Raw genomic sequence first — 18812 nt, forward strand, 5'->3', positions numbered from 1 at the left:
TCCTTTTAACATATCCACGGCTTTTTAGGATTCTTAAGTATTCTTACAGAACGTGATTCTTGATTATATGGAATGTCATCAGAGAGAGAAAAACTTTATTATCTAGAATAACACCCGATTTAGAACATTTAAATTGTTTCCTTGTTGGTGTGTTTCTGTTTTGCCCTCACATAAATTTCAGGAAGCAGAATTACCGGGTCAGAGAAAATAAAAATTTAAAAAGCTTTTTCTGATACAAAACAAACTGCTGCATTTTTATCCAGAAACAAAAGTCTCATTAGCAGTTTGAGAATATTCATCCCTCTGCATTCTTGCTGACACTAACTGTTTAGATTTAAGAATAAGAAACCAGAAAGGGGCCAGTGTTTTTGGTGAAAAAACTTGCTTCGTTCAGGGAACTGTCATAATTGAAATGGTGGTTGTTAGTTATGTGTCTGGTTGTGTGTTTGAAAATTCTTATTTTTTATAAACCAGCTTTTTGAGACCATATTCTGATTTGCCTAGCTTTTTTTTTGATTTTTGTCCCCAGTGACCTCGTAAGGCTTATTTCTTTAACTTGTCTTTTTTTAAAAAAAATAGGTGTCTCATGTGTGCCAGAGAAAGGTCCTTTGGGGAAGACCTGTAAAAATGGAGGCTTTTTATTTCACTCGGTTAGCTACTGTTCATAAAAGCCTCTGTTTAGTATGAATTTCTAATTTGAGCTGCTGTGAGGGTTTCCAAGTAATAAATGGGATTAAAAATGAGGTAAAGAGGTACACATGTCCAGTTATAAAATTAGTCATGGAGATGAAGAGCACAGCATAAGGAATATAGTCAAGTGATATTGTAACAATGTTGAATGGTGACTGCACTTAGTGTGCTAAGCATAGAGATGGTCAAGTCACTGTTGTACATGTGAAACTAAAATATAATGAGCATGTCAACTAGAGTAAAGTAATTAAAAAAAAGTAATTTTTACTGTTACAACCAACAATACAATTTCTTCTCTTTTTCTTCCCTAAGCGGTCCTTGTGAGTTGATATGACCCAAGTTCCATAGCTCATATATGTACTCAGCAGCACAGTGATTGAATTGAGACAAATTATCTTATTCATGGGATGATTTCAGAACAAATTATCAAAGATCTTTTATCGGGCAGTAAGCAGTTCTTGACAGCTATTAAGGGAAGGACCCAGGAAAGAATATGAAGCAGGTAAAACACACAGGTTTCTATTCAAAACGTAATTGGGCAAATAACAGCTTAAAAAAAAAAAAAAAAGTTTTGATGATTTAGGCAATGAATCTAAGAGTTAAATATTAAAATTATAATATAGGCCCAGATATTATGAGGTTAATACATTGATTTCAATATACTGAGGTAATTTTATTGAGCCCTTGGGAAAAAAGAATCCTCATTGAGAAATCCAGTAATATTTTATTTTTGTTTGCTTCATATTGCATACTTATAATTGCAGTAACTTACAAAAACTGATATTTTAGAGTCCAGTTTACTGGTAAAATGATGAAGATGGGAGGAGGTATGGAGACAAAAAAATCTCTACATGGTTTCTTCCAAATTTGGGTAGGGAAGAAGATTCACAAATAATTATGGTACACAAACTTTCTGCCTTACTTGCCTTGGGGGACTCATTCTAAAGGCGCCGTACTGAATGGATGCATCTTTAATCATCTGGAAGTAAGAAATCCATTATTTTTCTAAACCAGACAGTGGTTGTCTGTTTTAATGGAACAGTTGGTTGATTACAGCTCTTTAGGGCTTTTTTTCCCCAATGCTTCCAGTGCTTACTTCCTGTACATATTTGAATTCAAGCTTTAGGGATTGTTAAAAGTGAGTCAGAGAGTCAAAGAATTTAGAGTAGGGATTTGATTAATTTTGGTTTTTTGTGACATTACAATTAGACTGTTTAACAAAGGGAAGTAGATTTCCTTATAGCAGCAGATTCCTCCAGCCTGGTTGCTTAGAAATGGACCCCTGTCTACAAATACATACAGTGAACTTGGATGTGTTGATGGTGCAGCCTACCTACCAGACAGAACAGGGTCTGCCATTGTGTTCCTTTTTAGGAGAGAGCGCCATGCTTCTTACCTAAGTTGGAGGGAGTAAAGTAGTTTCTTGCAGAAGTTAACAAAGTTTTCCCTGTTTTTTAAAGTAACCAAATGTAGGTTGGCTTTATGGAAATCAGAGATCTGTGTTAATTACAGAATCCCATATATAGAAAGCATTATTCAGGTTGGAAATGACTGGCTAAATCCTTCAGGAAGTTAAAAGAACCTCTAAGATGTATTCAAAGGCAAAGTTAACTGAAGTTAAAAACATTTTTTTTTTAAATATATAGTCCTTACTTATAGACGCTCTCAAGCAACCCCAGACCTCTGTTTGTTGGTTGTCAATCTGTGATTTTAAGAACATCTCAATGAAGAGTTTTCAATTGAAGTAAAATTCTAGGTCTTCATATAATTTATTTTCTAACTAAAACATAGGGAAGTTTGGCTTTCCTATTAGTTTTCTCATGGTCGTGGTCATTTAACGCTCTCTGATTGCCATCCCACGCGCCATCAACTATTTGAAATTTTATTTAAGGACAGAGAGAAATGCTTCATTACAGCTTATTCATTCATGAAATGTAAGACTTGTTCTTGCTGTCCCTGTGAAAAGTGCTTCATATGAATGCCCGTGCCTTTTTGGAATGCTTTGTTTCATTTAAGGGTGATGCCCTTGGAAAGCCCTTCAGGACTGAAAGAAAGGTGAGGTGAATCACAGGCCAGATGAGAAGGGTGCATGCTTCTTGGTTACTTCTCAGTCGTTTTGGTTTTGAGACTATGGCTGTCTATATTTTTTTCCCAAGGGATTAGGACACTGGTTGATTTTTCTTCTTTTTAGATACAGTGTTTTATGCACAGATGGGGTTTTGCTTGCTGAATTCCTGAAATTCATGACTTGATTTTTAGAATAAAGAAAGTTGCCAAAAACAATAAGAGATTAACATTTTCAGTTAGTCCAACTGAACACAGAATGGTAAATGAAAACCCGCACCTCTTATATTTACTATGTTACACTATCTGGAGGGTTACCCTGTAAGTTTAGATTTGCTACATTTTTGTTTTGTTACCCTATTTAAATTATGTATCTGAAAGCGTCACCTGCTGCAGTTAATACTGGTGGGGTGAAGGGATTAATAGTGGTGAGGTAAAGGGACCTGTGTTATTTATTTATTTTTCCCCTTGCTAACCCCAAACTGATGATTAACATAGAGTCATTGACTTGTGAAAAGAAATATTGATTGCCCTGGAAAATACATGGTAATTATTTAAAGTTTCCTAAGAAGTTTCGTAGTTATTTCATCCTGTTGGAAAGAGGCCAAGTGTCAGTTCTACTTTCAGTGCGTTGGAATGTTCAGGTATGGAGGGCAGGCACATTTTTCTCGGGACAAAGCACAGTTAACAGTAGTCAGTGAGTCTTGTATGAGCATCAGCAGGAAATTTGCAAAAACACTCTGGCCTTTCTATAGACTCATTCCGTGTCCAGCACAAAGCACTGAAAACGCTGTGTGGTGGAACCTCCCATCTGGGGTGAGGAGAGTGTAATTGGAGAGGGGGTTCAGTCCAGCTCGCAGACTTTAAAAAAAAAAAGGTAATTAAAAACATCTTTTAAAAATTCTTTTTTTTTTTTTTAAAGGAGATGATCTAGTTTATTATTGTCAAATTCCCGTGGTTCTTATGACCTGAGTGGAGTAGATAAGGCTCTATGGAATGAAGAATTTCTTATAGATTTAATGCATTCATTTTTTTTTTTCCTTAAGGATTTTATTTGAGAGCAAGAAAAAAACATGCACAAGAAAGACCACAGGTGCAGAGGGTTGGGGGAGGTTGGAAGGGGCAGAGGGAGAAGCAGACTCTAGGCTGAACAGGAAGCAGCCCTGCACAGGGCTCAACTCTGGGATCATGACCTGTTAGCTGACTGAGCCTCCCGGGCACTCCTAGATTTAATACATTTTTAAATAAAAATAAACATGATTAATTTTAGCTTATTTTCTTAAGTAGGTAAGTATATATCAGTATTTTACTAAACTATTAATTTGCTTATTCAATTATTTGCTTAAGTGAATTACGGAATGCGTGTGTGTTAGCTTAGTGGAATTAATTAAATAGTCATTTTACTGTGCTGTAACTCTTGAAAACAACAGGAAAATACAGTTTTATTAAATTCTATATGCAATATTTTGTTAAGTTGTATTTAGATTATATTAAAATTTTTTTCAGTGAAGATTTTGGGTGTTACTGCGGGAATATGACCATCTTCAGAGGGACTCTGATTGCTAGCAGGATTAATAACTCTAAAGGGTGAGCAGAGAGAATGAGGAACCAGGTAACAAGCCCTCATGATCTTTGGTGGATCTATGATCTTGTTAGGGAGAAGAACCAGTTTATTGGACTCTCCTAGAAGCCTGGCAGGAGATTGTAGGGATGGAGAACAGGAGAGGGAGGACCGTCTTTGTGGCCCGAGAGAGTCTGTGTGCCAGCACTCTCAGATCCTGGTTGGCTCCCCAAAGGATGAGGACTTTCGGGAAGTCACCAGTGGCCTTTGCAAGTGAAGCTTTGGGAGAATTTCACAGAAGCAAGATTTCAGACAGTGAAAAAAGGCCTTGATGAATTCCTTCGTTCATTCACTTGTTGACAACCATTTCTTTATTTATGTTTATTTTTTATTGTTTTGCCATTGACCATTTAGCGACTGCCTTCCATACACCGGCGTGTGGGTGCTGGGGTTTCTGCACCATACAAGGTACACACATAATCCTGTGGACTCCGTGGGGCTGGCTTTCTAGAGAGAGGAGACCGCTGATTAAACACATGCGGAAGAAGATGCAGACACACACATTCAGCTTAGAAGTGCCATGGAGAACATTAAACAGGGCAGCATGATGGTGGTTTTCTGTAGGCTGCTGATGAGACCTTCTTTGAACCGGTCTTTTCAGAGAAGGACTTCTAAGGAGGCAGTGTAAGCTGGGACTTGAATGACAGAGTGGAGAGTGGAGAGCCAGCCTTTTAGGGCAATTTTTGATCCTAGGAAGAGCAGCCCCCAAAATATGAACAGGCCTGTGTGGCTAGAAGCTGAGATGAGGTAGGTGAGAAAGGCAAGAGCCCAGTCATGCGGAGGCCCGTGGTCGGGGGCTGGGGGTCCAGGGAAGTCAGTCCCAGGGAAGGGAGTAGCCCTGCCTTACAGGGGAGGGGTACCAGCAGCTTGTCTCCCTCCAATTTTGTGGTAGATGCTCCTCTCCCCCCTCCCCCACTGCTGATGTCTTACTGTCCTGCAAGCCCTCTTGCTTATTTTATTTCCCAGTCCAGGCTTTACACTTGGCTCCTTGGGGACCCCTGTGATAGCAGGTAATCATTCTAGTAACAAGCAGAAAGCAAGGAAAAGTCTTTCATTTTCTTTCCACGCCTGTCAGTTCTGATGGTTTGCCAAACCAATTTTCCCCTTTGGTAATAGACTTTTTTTTTCTTTTGGATAAAAACCCTTGGATGAGAGTGCTGTTTTTAACTATGTATAAAGGAAATCATTAAAAGCCAGTTCTTTTCGGGGCGCCTGGGTGGCTCAGTAGGTTAAGCCGCTGCCTTCGGCTCAGGTCATGATCCCAGGTCCTGGGTTCAAGCCCCACATCGGGCTTTCTGCTCAACAGGGAGCCTGCTTCCTCCTCTCTCTCTGCCTGCCTCTCTGCCTACTTGTGATTTCTCTCTGTCAAATAAATAAATAAAATCTTTAAAAAAAAAAAAAAAAGCCAGTTCTTTTCTCTCAGAAGCATATTTTTTTTTATTTAAAAAAAAAAAGTCTTTGAACATATAGGTTATAAAACACTTCGAGTTAGAAACACTGAAGACTTTTTGAGAGAAATCTTGGGAAGTATATGATTCATATTCTTGTACCTGAGTGGGGTCTTGGGTTTTTCTTCCCAGGTCTTAGTTAAGGGGGCACTCAGATGTGTTTCATCTCCATGTGATGCTAATAATTTCCCACATATGGTCACTAAGGGTTAACTGTATATAGATAAAAGGTTTATGCTTCAAATAAAATTATTTTAGTGATCGCAGTACATTCTAGCAGTGACTTCTGTTGAACTTGGTTAGTTTTAACTCATAAATCTGTAACGACCACTGGAACCTTCCTGAAATTTGATCAGAATTTGATGAAAATAAGTGGGGAAGGAGATAGTATGTGGGGCAAAGACAGGCATGTACTTTCTTTGCTCCAGACATTTCTAATTTGATTCTTCCTGGTTTTGACTATCATGCCATATTTGAAATTGGGACTTAATAGTGTCTCATAAAAGTCATTCTGTACTTTATTGGGGCTTAGGGGAGAGTTAATAACAGATCTCAAAGACTGCTTCAGGAAATGCATTAATGCATGGTGTTCACACATAACGTATTTTTTATACCATCGGTGGAAATTATTTATGTCTGTTGGAAGTGTTGCCACAGTGGTCTAAATTTCTTTGGTTCTGCAGGATTCAGTTCAGAACACTTAGGAGTATTTTGGTCACCTGGTTCTTAAGTGATTCTCATAGTTCTGTTCCAGATACTACTTTGTCATAATGTAGTTTCTGTTAGCCAGTTTACTCCCTGGACTGATAGTAGCATCCTTGTAGGACAGAGGTTAGGAATTACACTTCTGGTAAGAGTCGTCTTCAATCTTGACTTTGTTTGAGTTTCTCAAGCATCACAATAGGTTATTAGTACTAATTACCTTTATTTCTCTGCTACTGCCTTAGTCCTTATACTACATCTTATAATACATCTTGTTTTCCTCATTTTTATATATGAGGAAATTGAGGCATAACGTGAGTTTCTGAGTTCTTACAGGTACTGGGTTTGGCAGCAGAGTGAATACTTAAAGTTAATATTGCCTCTAAATTGCACCTCTTAAATTTGTAGAATAATTTGGATTTTTAAAATTTAAAAACTGCTTTGGAGTTAAAATAGAATTTAATACAGAACTTTTTTTCTTTTTTTTATCGAAAGTGAGGGGAAATGTGACTTTAGGATGGATAGGAAAGGGAGGGGAGGTTTGTATTTGCTTCAGCTGGTGTTCAGTTCATGTGAAACGTACCTCCCTTTGGGCAGAGCTCAACCACGTGGGTCTTAGGTTTTATTTTAAGAAAAAGAAATAGGTGCAGTTTTCTGTGTTTAGAATCTGTTTTATAGGAAGCCTAAACAAACGTTAAAAAAAGGAAAACTTGCTCTTCTACCAGCCTGGTGCATTCTAGGACTTGGGAGACAACTGTCTCTTTTGGAAAGAGCTGTGTTTATACAGTGGCCCGCGTAATCTTCGATGGTAGCAGCGGGAGCTCATTCCTTTCCTTCTTTAGCCAGGGAGTGCTTGGAAGGAGTTTGGCATGAGGCTTCGTCATTGCAACTGACATTTTAATCGTTGAATAGCGCCTTGTCTTCTTCAAGCTAAAACATACTTTGCAATACAAATGTTGCGGGCAGTTGTTCCACTGGCTTAGGAAACCTGTCCATCACTCTTCACTTTGAAAGGTTGCTTTTGCGTTGCTGACATTTCTTAAGTTCTGTTGAGGACACTTTGGATTCATCCTTTATACATGCAGGTTTAAAAAAAAGTAGGAACTCTGTTGAATGAATTAAAGACAGTGTCAGTCAGTAATGCCAATTTCAACATTAATGTCTGGGAAGATCTAGACCACTATAAACAACATAAAAGTCCTTTCTAATGAAGAGGGTATTATAAGATACAGTTTTTTAAAAAATTTGTTACTTACATTTTGGGATAGATTAAAAAGCCACTGAGATTTCTTTTCCGAAGAGGGGTGTTTCTTAAAACACCAGTTTTTATCTGATGCCAAACTTACATAGACGGCTTAACCTTTAGCACTTTGGATCTCCTGCCCACCGCTCAGTGTTTTGAAGTTATTAACTGCATTCACAGTTCAAGTATGATCTCACAGTGATCTTCAGTATTATATAACACTTTGTATACCACCTATTAGATTTCATGTAATATAAATATATATTTTATAAATATAATATATAAATATATATAAATTTAATATAAAATATAAAAATATAAAAATAAATATAATATAAATTTTTATGTTGGCAGGATGATAGGAAGAACACAGTTCACCCCCGAACAATGTGGGGCTTAGGAGTGCTGCCATCCCCAGCCTCCTGACAGTTGAAAATTGAATATAACCTGCTTCCCCCAGAGCTTAACTACTAATAGTCTACTGTTGACCAGAAGCTTTACCAGTAACATAATCCATTTAACACATACTTTGTGTGCTACACGTATTATATATGGCTTTCTTATAGTAAAGTAACCTAGAGAAAAGAAAATGTTAAGAAAATCATAAGGAGGAGAACATAGATTTACAGCACTAGAGCGCATTTGTTGAGAAAGAACCACTTGTAAGTGGGGAGCTGTGCGTTTCAAACCCGTGTTGTTCAGAGGTCAACTGTATAGTAACTTTCTGAATCTGGAATAGTGTTGAATGCTATTTCATGTCTTTTTCCCCTTTTTATCCTAAACGTAGTCAGATGAGATTCTTAGACTTTGTGTAGGGATCTGTTTGGCCCACATTTAGTTGGGTTTATACTTTAAGTCCTGTACTTCCTTCTTCCATGGGCAAATGCTGGTAAACTTCTGTTATGTGTTAATTTTTCTTCTCGTTGATAGCGGTGGATTAATGAAGATCACCTACACAGGCTTACAAGAAAATAGCCAAGCTTGAGAGTAAGACCTTCCTGTTGAGTCACAGCTCTGCTACTCCATAGGAATAAGGAAAGTCGAGGAAAGCACCCTGGTGCTTAGGAGTTTGGGCTCTGGAGCTAGTAGGCCACAGTTTGGATTCTTTCTTCTCTGCAGCTAGTTGGGTAATTTAAGGCAATTTAACTTTTGAGGCTTAAACAAGTTATTGAATATAAGTGCTGTGATAAGATAGGTAACTGGTAAGGGAATTCACTAATTAATTCATTGATTAATGTATTCCTGTTATGTGGTGAATAAACGACTTTGAACACGTGACTTTTCAGCTCAAAACCCCTGCATCTGGAACATGAGGAAAGACCACCAAGCTTACAGAGTAATTTTGAGGATTAAATAATACAGTTAGGGGCACCTGTATGGCTCAGTAGGTTAAGTGTCCAACTCTTGATTTCAGCTCAGGTCATGATCTCAGGGTCCTGGGAAAGAGCCCCAAGTTGGGTTCCATGCTCAGTACAAAGTCTGCTTGGGATTTTCTCTCTCTCTGTCTCTCTGCCTTTCCCCCTACTCCTCCCCCCACAAATAAATAAAATCTTAAATAATATGGCATATAGCATTTGCTCAATGTGCATCCAGTAAATATAATGTGGAAAAAATAATCAACATCGACAGCGTCTAACATATACAGCAAACCACTAGAAACATTGCCATAAGTTTGTGAAATATATCCTGTGAATTTTAATGCCTCCAGAGGCTGTTTTATGTATGTAGTTTTATCCAGTTAATGTGTATTCAGATGTTACTTTTGATATCTAAGGATGATCCTCTTAAAGAGAGCTTATCCATGAAAGCCCTCATTAACAATATTAATGATTCTGACTTGGAAATCAGAACTTGGAATCATTTCTCAACAAGGCATGAAAACATGGTTTAGCAGAGCTTGCCATGGGAATGACTCTCTGCAAAGCTGAAGAAATCCCTGGACTTGAAACATGATGCTTAAAATCTGATTATGAACTTAATTAATATGTTTTAGTAAGTTTGCAAGTCAGAAAGCTTCCTCAGCTAATTTTAAAGTTATTGCAACAATCTTAATTGAAAGAGTTGGTAGATCTACATTTTAATTAAGATGATTTAAATAGGCAGTTTAAATAATGAAAAAACAGATTGGCAGTTACGGCATAAAAAACTTTCCCTTTAATCATTAATTTATGACCTAACTCTGGGCAGTATAATTACAGAATTTCCTGGACCTTAAACTTGTAATGCAGTCGTTTCACATATAAATACTTTAGAATTTTAGTTGTTGCTGCTGTCACATTGTCCATTGTTACACATCTGTTTATATTAAATGGAACAGATAAATACTTGGAAAGAAAGTATGTATCTAAAAATAGAAAAGGAAAATAAAATGCGAAGGTTATACTAGCAAAACTTTTAAAGGACTGCTGGTACTTAACGGTTTGTCTTTTTATCATGTGCATTTTAAATAGGGCTTAAAATTCATTGTTAAAGAAATTTAAGGATTAAAAAAATTGGTTCATGGGTTGATTTTCTTAATTGTCCCTCCATCATCTTGTTTATTTGTATGCCTCCCCACCCCCGCACATGTAATTATGTGTTTGTGTGGTTTTTATTTTTAGAACAGAACTAAACAAAACCAAAGTAATACTTTATATTACTGACATTTTTCTATGTAATGAATATACACAACTTTTTTTTTTTTTTCTTTAAGATTTTATTTATTTGAGAGAGAGTAAGCACAAGCAGTGGGGAGAGGGAGAAGCAGGCTCTCAGCTGAGCAGGGACCCTGATGTGGGCCTTAATCCCAGGACTCCCGGATCATGACCTGAGCTGAAAGCAGACGCTTAACCGACTGAGGCACCCAAGGGACCCCATACATACCGTTTTGTTTTGTTTTTTTTAAAGCTTTTACATATATATACTATTACGTATTAAAATGGTTTCCTTTTTCTCCTGAAACTATGAAATGTGCTTAATGTCTTAATGGCACAGAACAGCAAGGTTTCTGTAACATCAGATACTTTACCTAGATCCCCAAATGCCATGAAGACAGCAAAAACAATTTTTTCCATCTGGTCATTACATTTTTTACATTCCACTGTAGCCAGGAGTTTTTCTCTGGAAACTGCAGGCTGTGTTCAGTTGCTTTCGTGCTTCTCTCTAATTAGAGGACACAGCCGGAGACTGGGAGGTGCTACGGCATGATTCTCTGAAGCCCGTCTTTGGGATTGAATCCCAGTTCCACCAAGAACAACGGTGACTTTGGGCAAGTTGTTGACACTGTTTCCTCTCTTGTGAAATATGGTTGGTCATATTACCTCACTTCTTAGAGTTGCTGGAAAGATTAAATTAATTCCTATATGAGAAGTGTTTAGTATTTGGCATATCATGAGCTCTAGATATGTATTTTGGTAATAATAGTATCAGCAGCATCAGTAACATTTCATGGAACTTGCTGTGTTTCCGCTTACAAGTGGCTTCCCATCAAATGACACAGCAAGTCATTGGTTTTGAAAGATTAAGTCATGGTAATAATTAGTACCATGTCTTGAGTTAAACTGGAGAAAGAAGTTTACAACATGACTTACTCGGTCTTTAGCTGTAAGAGGGCAAAGAGCTATCTGTTGAACTGAGTAGTGTGCCCATATACTGCCCAGCAGTTTGCTTGGCCCATGAGGGGTGCTGTGTAGTTGATTCATCTTACTTATTTTGATCTTTCTTTTTATTATCAAAAGCATGGAGTAGAGCTTGTAACTCTTAATCTCGGGGTCGTGAGTTCAGGCCCCATGTTGGGTATAGAGCTTACTAAAAAAAAATATATATATATATATATATATATATATATATATATATATATATATAAATTTAAAAATTGTAAAATACAGTTTATAATTTTATGTATATAAAATTTAGTACTTAATGAAAATCAGATAAAAACAAATTCAGAACAATTTTATCATTTAAAGAAGGAAACAAATAGGTTAACAGGAAAATTGATTGGATAGTACAGAGTTCCTGTAGTGCCCCTATGTCACATACAGTTCACCCTTGTAACATCATACATTAGTATGTCTGTTTGTTATAATTAATGAACACACATTGATATATTCTTATCAGTACTTCATTGAGCGCATAGTTCATTCAGATTTCCTTAGCTTTTTCCTAATGTTCTTTTTCTGGTCCAGGATCTTATGCAGCCTGCTCCATTACATTGAGTCCTGCTTCCTGGACTCCTCTTGACTGTGACTGTTTCTCAGAATTACCTGGTTGGTGATGGACATCCTTTTATCAACAACACATGTTTAACAAGCTCCCACAGTTACCATGCCCTAAACAAAACATGTCGGCCCTTGAGGGTTTGCATTTTAAGAGGGAGCTTATAGTCTACTTTTTAAAATTTATTTCATAACACATTAATATGGAATGTGACAACTGTGGGACTTCTGTTTTTTCGCTAATTAGCAAGAAAAAATTGAGTAACTATGGATTAATTATAGACAGATACTGCATCTCTAGTGTGTAGAAGGAATCTATTCTTTTAAAGTGTATATTGTTGAAAAAAAATTTTTTAGATTAAGTATTATTTTTATATTTGGGAAGACATTTAACTCCAGAAAAATTCTATGTGTGAGACTACAGAATTGGAGGAAGGAGTAGTCAGTTGTTTCTTCCCTATAAGAAAAATATTATACAAAGTTATTTTTCATGTTTAAGTTTTTCTCGTGATTGACTGAAGAGGCGGTCCTAAGTTTGGTTCCAGGAAAGTTTAAAAACAAATAAATAAATAAATAAATGCATGTGGCATGATTACCAGAAAGGAGAGTAAAGTTTGCAAATTTATGTTGCCAGGCCACTGCTGATAAGTATTTTTGAGCTGGAGTTGCTGAAGAATCTGAAATAGCAGCAAGGTTTTGTTGAAACCTCTGGCACTGGGGCTTGATAAGGGGCCAAGACCTGTCGAACAAAGAAAATAGGAAAATTCCAGAAAGAAAGATGTTCTGTGGCCATGGAAATTTGAGTTAGTTAAAATACTTTTGACAGTATAGTGGCTACATATAATTTTACTTTTGCCTTAAAAATGAGTGTGTTGAAAGCATTCTGATCCACCTGTGTCAGCTGGAGGACATGTTGGCCTTTGCTATTCAAGGACGATATTCAGGTTAACATCATTAGCCATCAGTGGTGGATAGTAGGAATTACTTATTCTTGGAAACCTTTCTCTACTTTTGGGTCATTTACTTGAGCAACTGATACTGTACCCTGTGACCTTGGAATAATCAGGCTATGGAAAGACAGCATCAGTGTCTAATTATTATTTATGGTCAGGCGTGAATCTTCCAGAAAGACCTTTTGCTGTGAGCTCCATTTTCAGCCACACTGGTCAAGCTCTTTGAACAATTATATTGTATTTATTTCCCCTTTCAGTCTAGCTGTTCCACTGTATGCACATTTAAAGTCAGTTTCATTAGTGACATCTGGTGGTGGCTTTGAAATCCTGGAGAGTATGTTTGGAATGATAAATATTTTTACTTCAATAGCTCCAGATTTCCGGCTTCTTTCTAATTTTTCAGCTTATTAACAACCTTTCTTGAAAATGTCTTCATTGTACTCTTGAGGTTGGAAGCCAAGTCATTTATTGCCTCTGTCATGTTTCATTAAAGCAAAGGAATGATTCTTTGTAACATTGCTGAGTGTTGCATATAACAGGCTTGTCTAAACTTGTCTCCGTGCTCAAAATATACATCCCAGAATCCCAAAGCAGCACCCCTACTTCACCTACTGCTCGTGTACCAGAACCTCATGACTAGTAGAAAGGTGTTGTTCTCATGTTGCCTTTCTCACTGTTACTTTCTCTTGGAGCACTGGTCATTCCTCCTCTGGCTGGAGGGACTGCTGGGAGAGGTCTGGGCTCCCACCTCTCACTCTAACAGCCTGGGTTTACATCTAGTTGCTCTCTCAGGAAGTGAAAGCAGAATCAAAAAATCGGAGGAGAGATGGCAGAGAAAGAAGCGAAGAAGTGTGAAGACATGAGAAAGACCACAGGGAAGAGTTTGTGCGCCGGTGTCTGTATGTGCCCATCAGTATGGTATTATTGTGGTATGTGTTAATGAGAAGTACCTTAAACACTGGAGTTTGAATATTTGTAATTGTTGATGGTTCCTTAGCAAATTGTTTCAGGAAAAGGGAATTTATAACGTAGTGTGGAATCAGTGGTTATTGGAAGTGGTTATGGGAAGCGGGGTCATGGGAGAAGGAGGAGTGAGGTGGTTTTGAGAATAAACCGTAGATTCATTTCCTCAGCTGGTTGGGAACCTAGTTGCTGCTTACCAGTGTCAAAGGAACTAACTAGAAGTCCCCGTATGGAATTTTGAAGATTTCTGTTTTGTGAATGAATGTAGGTTGCAAAAGACATCTGTGTGTCCATACTGATTGTGTTCCTGGAAGGACTGGGAACAAGGGTAGGACGGTGGACACCGTGATTGGAAGAGTGGACCCTGCTTGTGGTCAGGCTTCCCGACAGTGGGTCTGAGGGTCATCTCAGAGGCCAGGAGATGTAAAGAGACCCTGTAAAGAATGATCAGTTCTGACGAGCCGTTGACTGAGGCAGTGCCTCATTCTGGATTCTAAACTCTTTTTACCTGCTCAGCTTCCTGCCTGTGGCAAATCCTTCCACCTTTCTGTAAAAACAAGGGAGTTGCACTGTTGGATGGCTGAGGGGTTGCTGGTCTACCGTTGTTGATTTTTGAGGTCGCCAAGGCTAGATCTGCTGCTCCGTCTTTCTTGCTGTATTACGTAGATGACTTCTAGCCGGTCCTGGACCAGTGCGGTCTGTTCTTCCTAGGTTCCCGGTGGAACTCATTGCGGTGCTTTATGCCTGCTCCACAAGTTCCTGCCTGGGAGACTTCCATGGATGCATCTCACGACCGAGCAGACGGATGAAGAAGCAGAACATAAAATAGCTTTGCGTACATGTAGTCTTTTCCCACCTACTTTCTGCTTTTAAAATAGTGCTTAGAATTCGAATCAGCAGTTAGAATAGTACTTGGGCACTGCCCCTGAAAGTTTGTTGACCAAGCGGAGTCCTTGAATCTTCTCTCTTTGAATATCCTTTAAGTGTGGGGAGGACCCTTACTTAAGCAATTGGAAACTTGTAGCCTCTCCTGGTGGCCACCAGTGTCCTTGGTGCTGTGGGGTTGTGACCGTGACACTGGGCCTGATCGTGACAGTATAGCCTGCGGTGAAGACCCTGAGTTCTGCAGTCAGATCATCTCAGATCCCACTTCTACCTCGTAACCCTTGACCGGGGCTGTTTCTTTTCTTTCTTTTTAAAAATATTCTGTTTGTTTATTTGACAGAGAGTGATTGAGCACAACCAGGGGGAAGGGGGAGAGGGAGAATCAGGCTCCCAGCTGAGCAGGGAGCCTGGTACAGGGCTCGATCCCAGGACCCCGAGATCATGACCTGAGGGGAAGGCAGATGCTTCACTAACTGAGCCACCCAGGCCTCCTTCTCTCTAACTTTTAATGTTTAGTAATATCTGGAAGTTACCTGTTTAGTAATATCTGGAAATTTCCCCCTCCTAATCGTGGCTAGGAGGTCATGCAAAGAAGGGGATCATTGGTCCTCTAGTTGCCAGGCAAGAGGGGAGAGAAGGGTAGCTCCCAGCAGAAGACGTCTTGGAACACTACAGTCTGGGTGCTCACAGACTAGACTCGAAGCAGAACCTGATGGAAAAGAAATATCTACTTTTGTCTGTGATTTAAACCTTGTATTTGCATTTTATATTATATACTTATTTATAAAATGCAAATATATTTTTTCTTTGTTTTCCTTCTACCTCAAAACTGGAGAAAGCTATTATATGTGAATGGACATTTAACAGAGTTCTTCTGAATCCTGATGTGTAAAAAAATAAGAGGTTTCACTTTTGTCTTTTTAGAGTTTTCACATTAAATTTTGTTTACTACACTTTGTCAAACTACCACAGACTGATGGCACTGACGTTAGAGATTCGAGGAGTTTGAACTCTGGCTCTGACATTTATTAGGACTCTGGGAAAGGTCCTCATCTCTTAATCTGAGGTTTTCATCTGTGGTATGGGCATAATAAGGCCACATGTGTAGTCAGGTTGGCTATAATGACTCAATAAGGTGGTGTGTGTGGGACCATTATCATAGGGCCTGGCATATAGTAAGCACTGAGCAGACTTGTTTCTGTAATTATCATTGTCATTAAATGTGTACAGATCGCATTTAGAGAGACCCAATTTTAAAAAGTCAGTAGCAGCATGAATGATTTGAGTATTAGAACCAGAAAGAAGTGAATACAAGCACCATGTAGCTATCTTCCTGAGATTTGCTAACACTTCTCCTGTCAAATGAATTATGTTCCATTTTAATGGCAGAACACAGAGGAACATACGCACATTCATTTATTAATATGCAATCCTAGTAGAGAGAGCGTTCTGTTATTCCCTGACTTCTGTGTATCCATTGATGGGGCTGATGAAAGGAGAAACTGGAGATTATTTTTCCTTGGTCACTAAGGACGCTCTTCTTTCAGGCTAAAGACAAGTAGAACTTTACTAATTTTGTGAACAGATTGGGTATGCATAGACTATGTTTGGAACAGACAAAAAGGAAAACATGTTGAGCTTTTCTGACCATTACCTCTGTTGCACAGGGAAACCAGTTAGCTCCTTTTTATTTAAGAGTTGTGAGGCTTTGTTCATTATTTCTAAGAGTATTACAGATCCATTTTGAGCATTTGCTAAGACTTAATGAAACAGTTGTAACTATGCTTTCTGAATAGCAGTACTCATTTCATGATCATTTATTTCATATTTTAATAGTTAAGTTTGGTATTTATAACTTATAAACCTTTGGGAAGTATTTGATATAATGATATGACATTCAAAACAAATGAGTTTTTGAGATGTTAATTACTTCACATAAGCAAAGATTTACATTTATGCAGTGATCAAAAAGTAAGAAATACAGATTTATGTTTGGTTGAGATAAATACTGTTTCATTTCTCAGTGCAGATTAAATTGACATTTGTTCTTTTTCCTGTACTATTTTGCATTAAATGGGAAACCTGTAATGCTAGAGTTGTAGGATTTCCAAAGTCCAACCTGGACCATAGTGTTGAAACCCCAAAAGTAGCATTCATTCAGAATGATTAATGCACAAGGAAGAAAATACAGTGACACATTTTGGGAAAGCCAAAGGACAGGATAACACTATTGAATAAAAAGGTGGGATTTGCCTAAGAGTAATGGATATTTTCATTTTATCATCACCCTGAGAAGTGATTAATCCTGGGATGAAGTAAGGTTTTGACTGGTTTTAGTGGCTGGGCCAGAACAAGACAGACACGTTAACCCACTTCTTCATAATCCCATAATTCACCTTTTACTGGTTAATTTAGTAGGAAATGTGTTGTAGTTTGGGTCCCAGTGGAGGGACTTTCTGTACCAACTTCAGTTAAGGCATCTGTTCATGTTTGTTCATTTAATATTATTGGCCCTGGGTCAGGTGCTATCCTGGTACTCAAGAAGGATGTGGCCTCTGCCCTTGGGGATCTTACTTTGTCCTGGGAGACTTTATTTAGCACACTGCTTGTCTTGCCATTAGCCTAAGGGGATTAAAGGGTTTCATTCTGTGCACAAGAGACTTGAGCAAACCTTTATTCTGGACTTTGAGGTGCCGTGCTTTGCAGGGTGTGTATACCAGACTGCCATGTGTGGAGCAGCATCGCTGCAGCCTCTGTATCTAAACTCTGGTGGTGGTCATGGGAATGCAGTGTGGGAAGCAGGGGCTGCTGGGCCATGGCTTTTTGATTTGGAGGTCCCTGAAGGACCTCCAGGAAAACCTGCAAATCTCAAGTGGTCATACATTTCATCTTCGGAAGCACAGAGTATCGGGCCATTAGCTGATCTCTTAGTGCTCATCTCCCTGCTTTGTTTCGAGACTTAAATGACACATTCTTTGTAGAGTGTTCTGCATAGCACCTGACCCCTAACGCTAATAACGATGAACACTTTTACAGCCGATATTATGTGCCGAGCGCTCTTCTGATTGTTAATGTGTCTATTTGCTCATTTAATCAACCTGTGAACATACGTTCCATCTTATAGGAAGAAACAGAGGCACAGTGATGTTAGGCAACTTGTCCAAGGTGTCTCAGCTGTAAGTGACACATAAGCCCTTGAGAAATGAAAGTTGTTATTTGGGTTGACCCTGGGTCCATTGTTGTTGACGTGTCATCTTCGTTCTTCACAGGTGTCATAGAGACTTCAGAGCGACTGGACCGGGAGTCTACCTCCCGCTACTGGCTCACTGTCTATGCAGCGGATCAGGGTGTCGTGCCTCTCTCATCGTTTATCGAGATCTGCATAGAGGTTGAGGATGTCAATGACAACGCACCGCAGACGTCAGAGCCTGTTTATTATCCAGAAGTAATAGAAAATTCTCCCAAGGATGTATCTGTGGTTCAGATAGAGGCATTTGATCCGGATTCTAGCTCTGATGACAAGCTGATGTACAAAATTACGAGTGGAAATCCACAAGGATTTTTTTCAATACATCCTAAAACAGGTATGTGGTAATGGTTTATGTGAAATGTTCATGCTTACACTTCTTGATACGGGGAGGTTAAGAATTTTCTAAATTTACCACTTTTCTTTATTTTGATAAATCATTTCCCTCTTGAGTTATTCAGAATAAGGCTTTATTTCCAGACGAGAATTAAGTCCAAAAGTTTTTCTTTACCCCCTTTGAAGTTGTCTTTATAGAGCTTACTTTATGGCTTTGCTCATTAGTAGAATTTCACTTAAGGTGAAAAAAAACAAATACAGTGTTTCAATAATAGCTCCTAAATTAGTGATCTGTCTTAAACTCCCTGCAAATTCTGTTGCTGCTAAGTATTCCAATTTTCTGAAGTCTGCTTTTTATGAAGAATTATCAAAGGAATTTATTTCGCAGTTCATAGTATTTTTCTGTGTGGTTTTAGCATTTTTTCATAAAGCAGTGCTGTGACTCTACAGCCTGGAGGGGATCA

At 38.4% G+C, this 18812-nt stretch overlaps 1 protein-coding gene across 1 annotated transcript in view; it reads left to right on the forward strand.

The window, feature by feature from the left end:
• LOC111144511 (FAT atypical cadherin 1) overlaps nucleotides 1-18812 on the forward strand; it is a 117524-nt gene that overhangs the window by 22541 nt on the left and 76171 nt on the right. The window contains exon 2 of the mRNA XM_022498823.1: nucleotides 18035-18349. Within this exon, the coding sequence (XP_022354531.1) occupies nucleotides 18035-18349 (315 nt within the window). The remainder of the gene's footprint in view (nucleotides 1-18034; nucleotides 18350-18812) is intronic.

The sequence above is a fragment of the Enhydra lutris genome, unplaced genomic scaffold, assembly GCF_002288905.1.
Source record: "Enhydra lutris kenyoni isolate GAN:26980312 unplaced genomic scaffold, ASM228890v2 scaffoldscaffold11, whole genome shotgun sequence".
NCBI classification, from domain to species: Eukaryota; Metazoa; Chordata; class Mammalia; order Carnivora; family Mustelidae; genus Enhydra; species Enhydra lutris.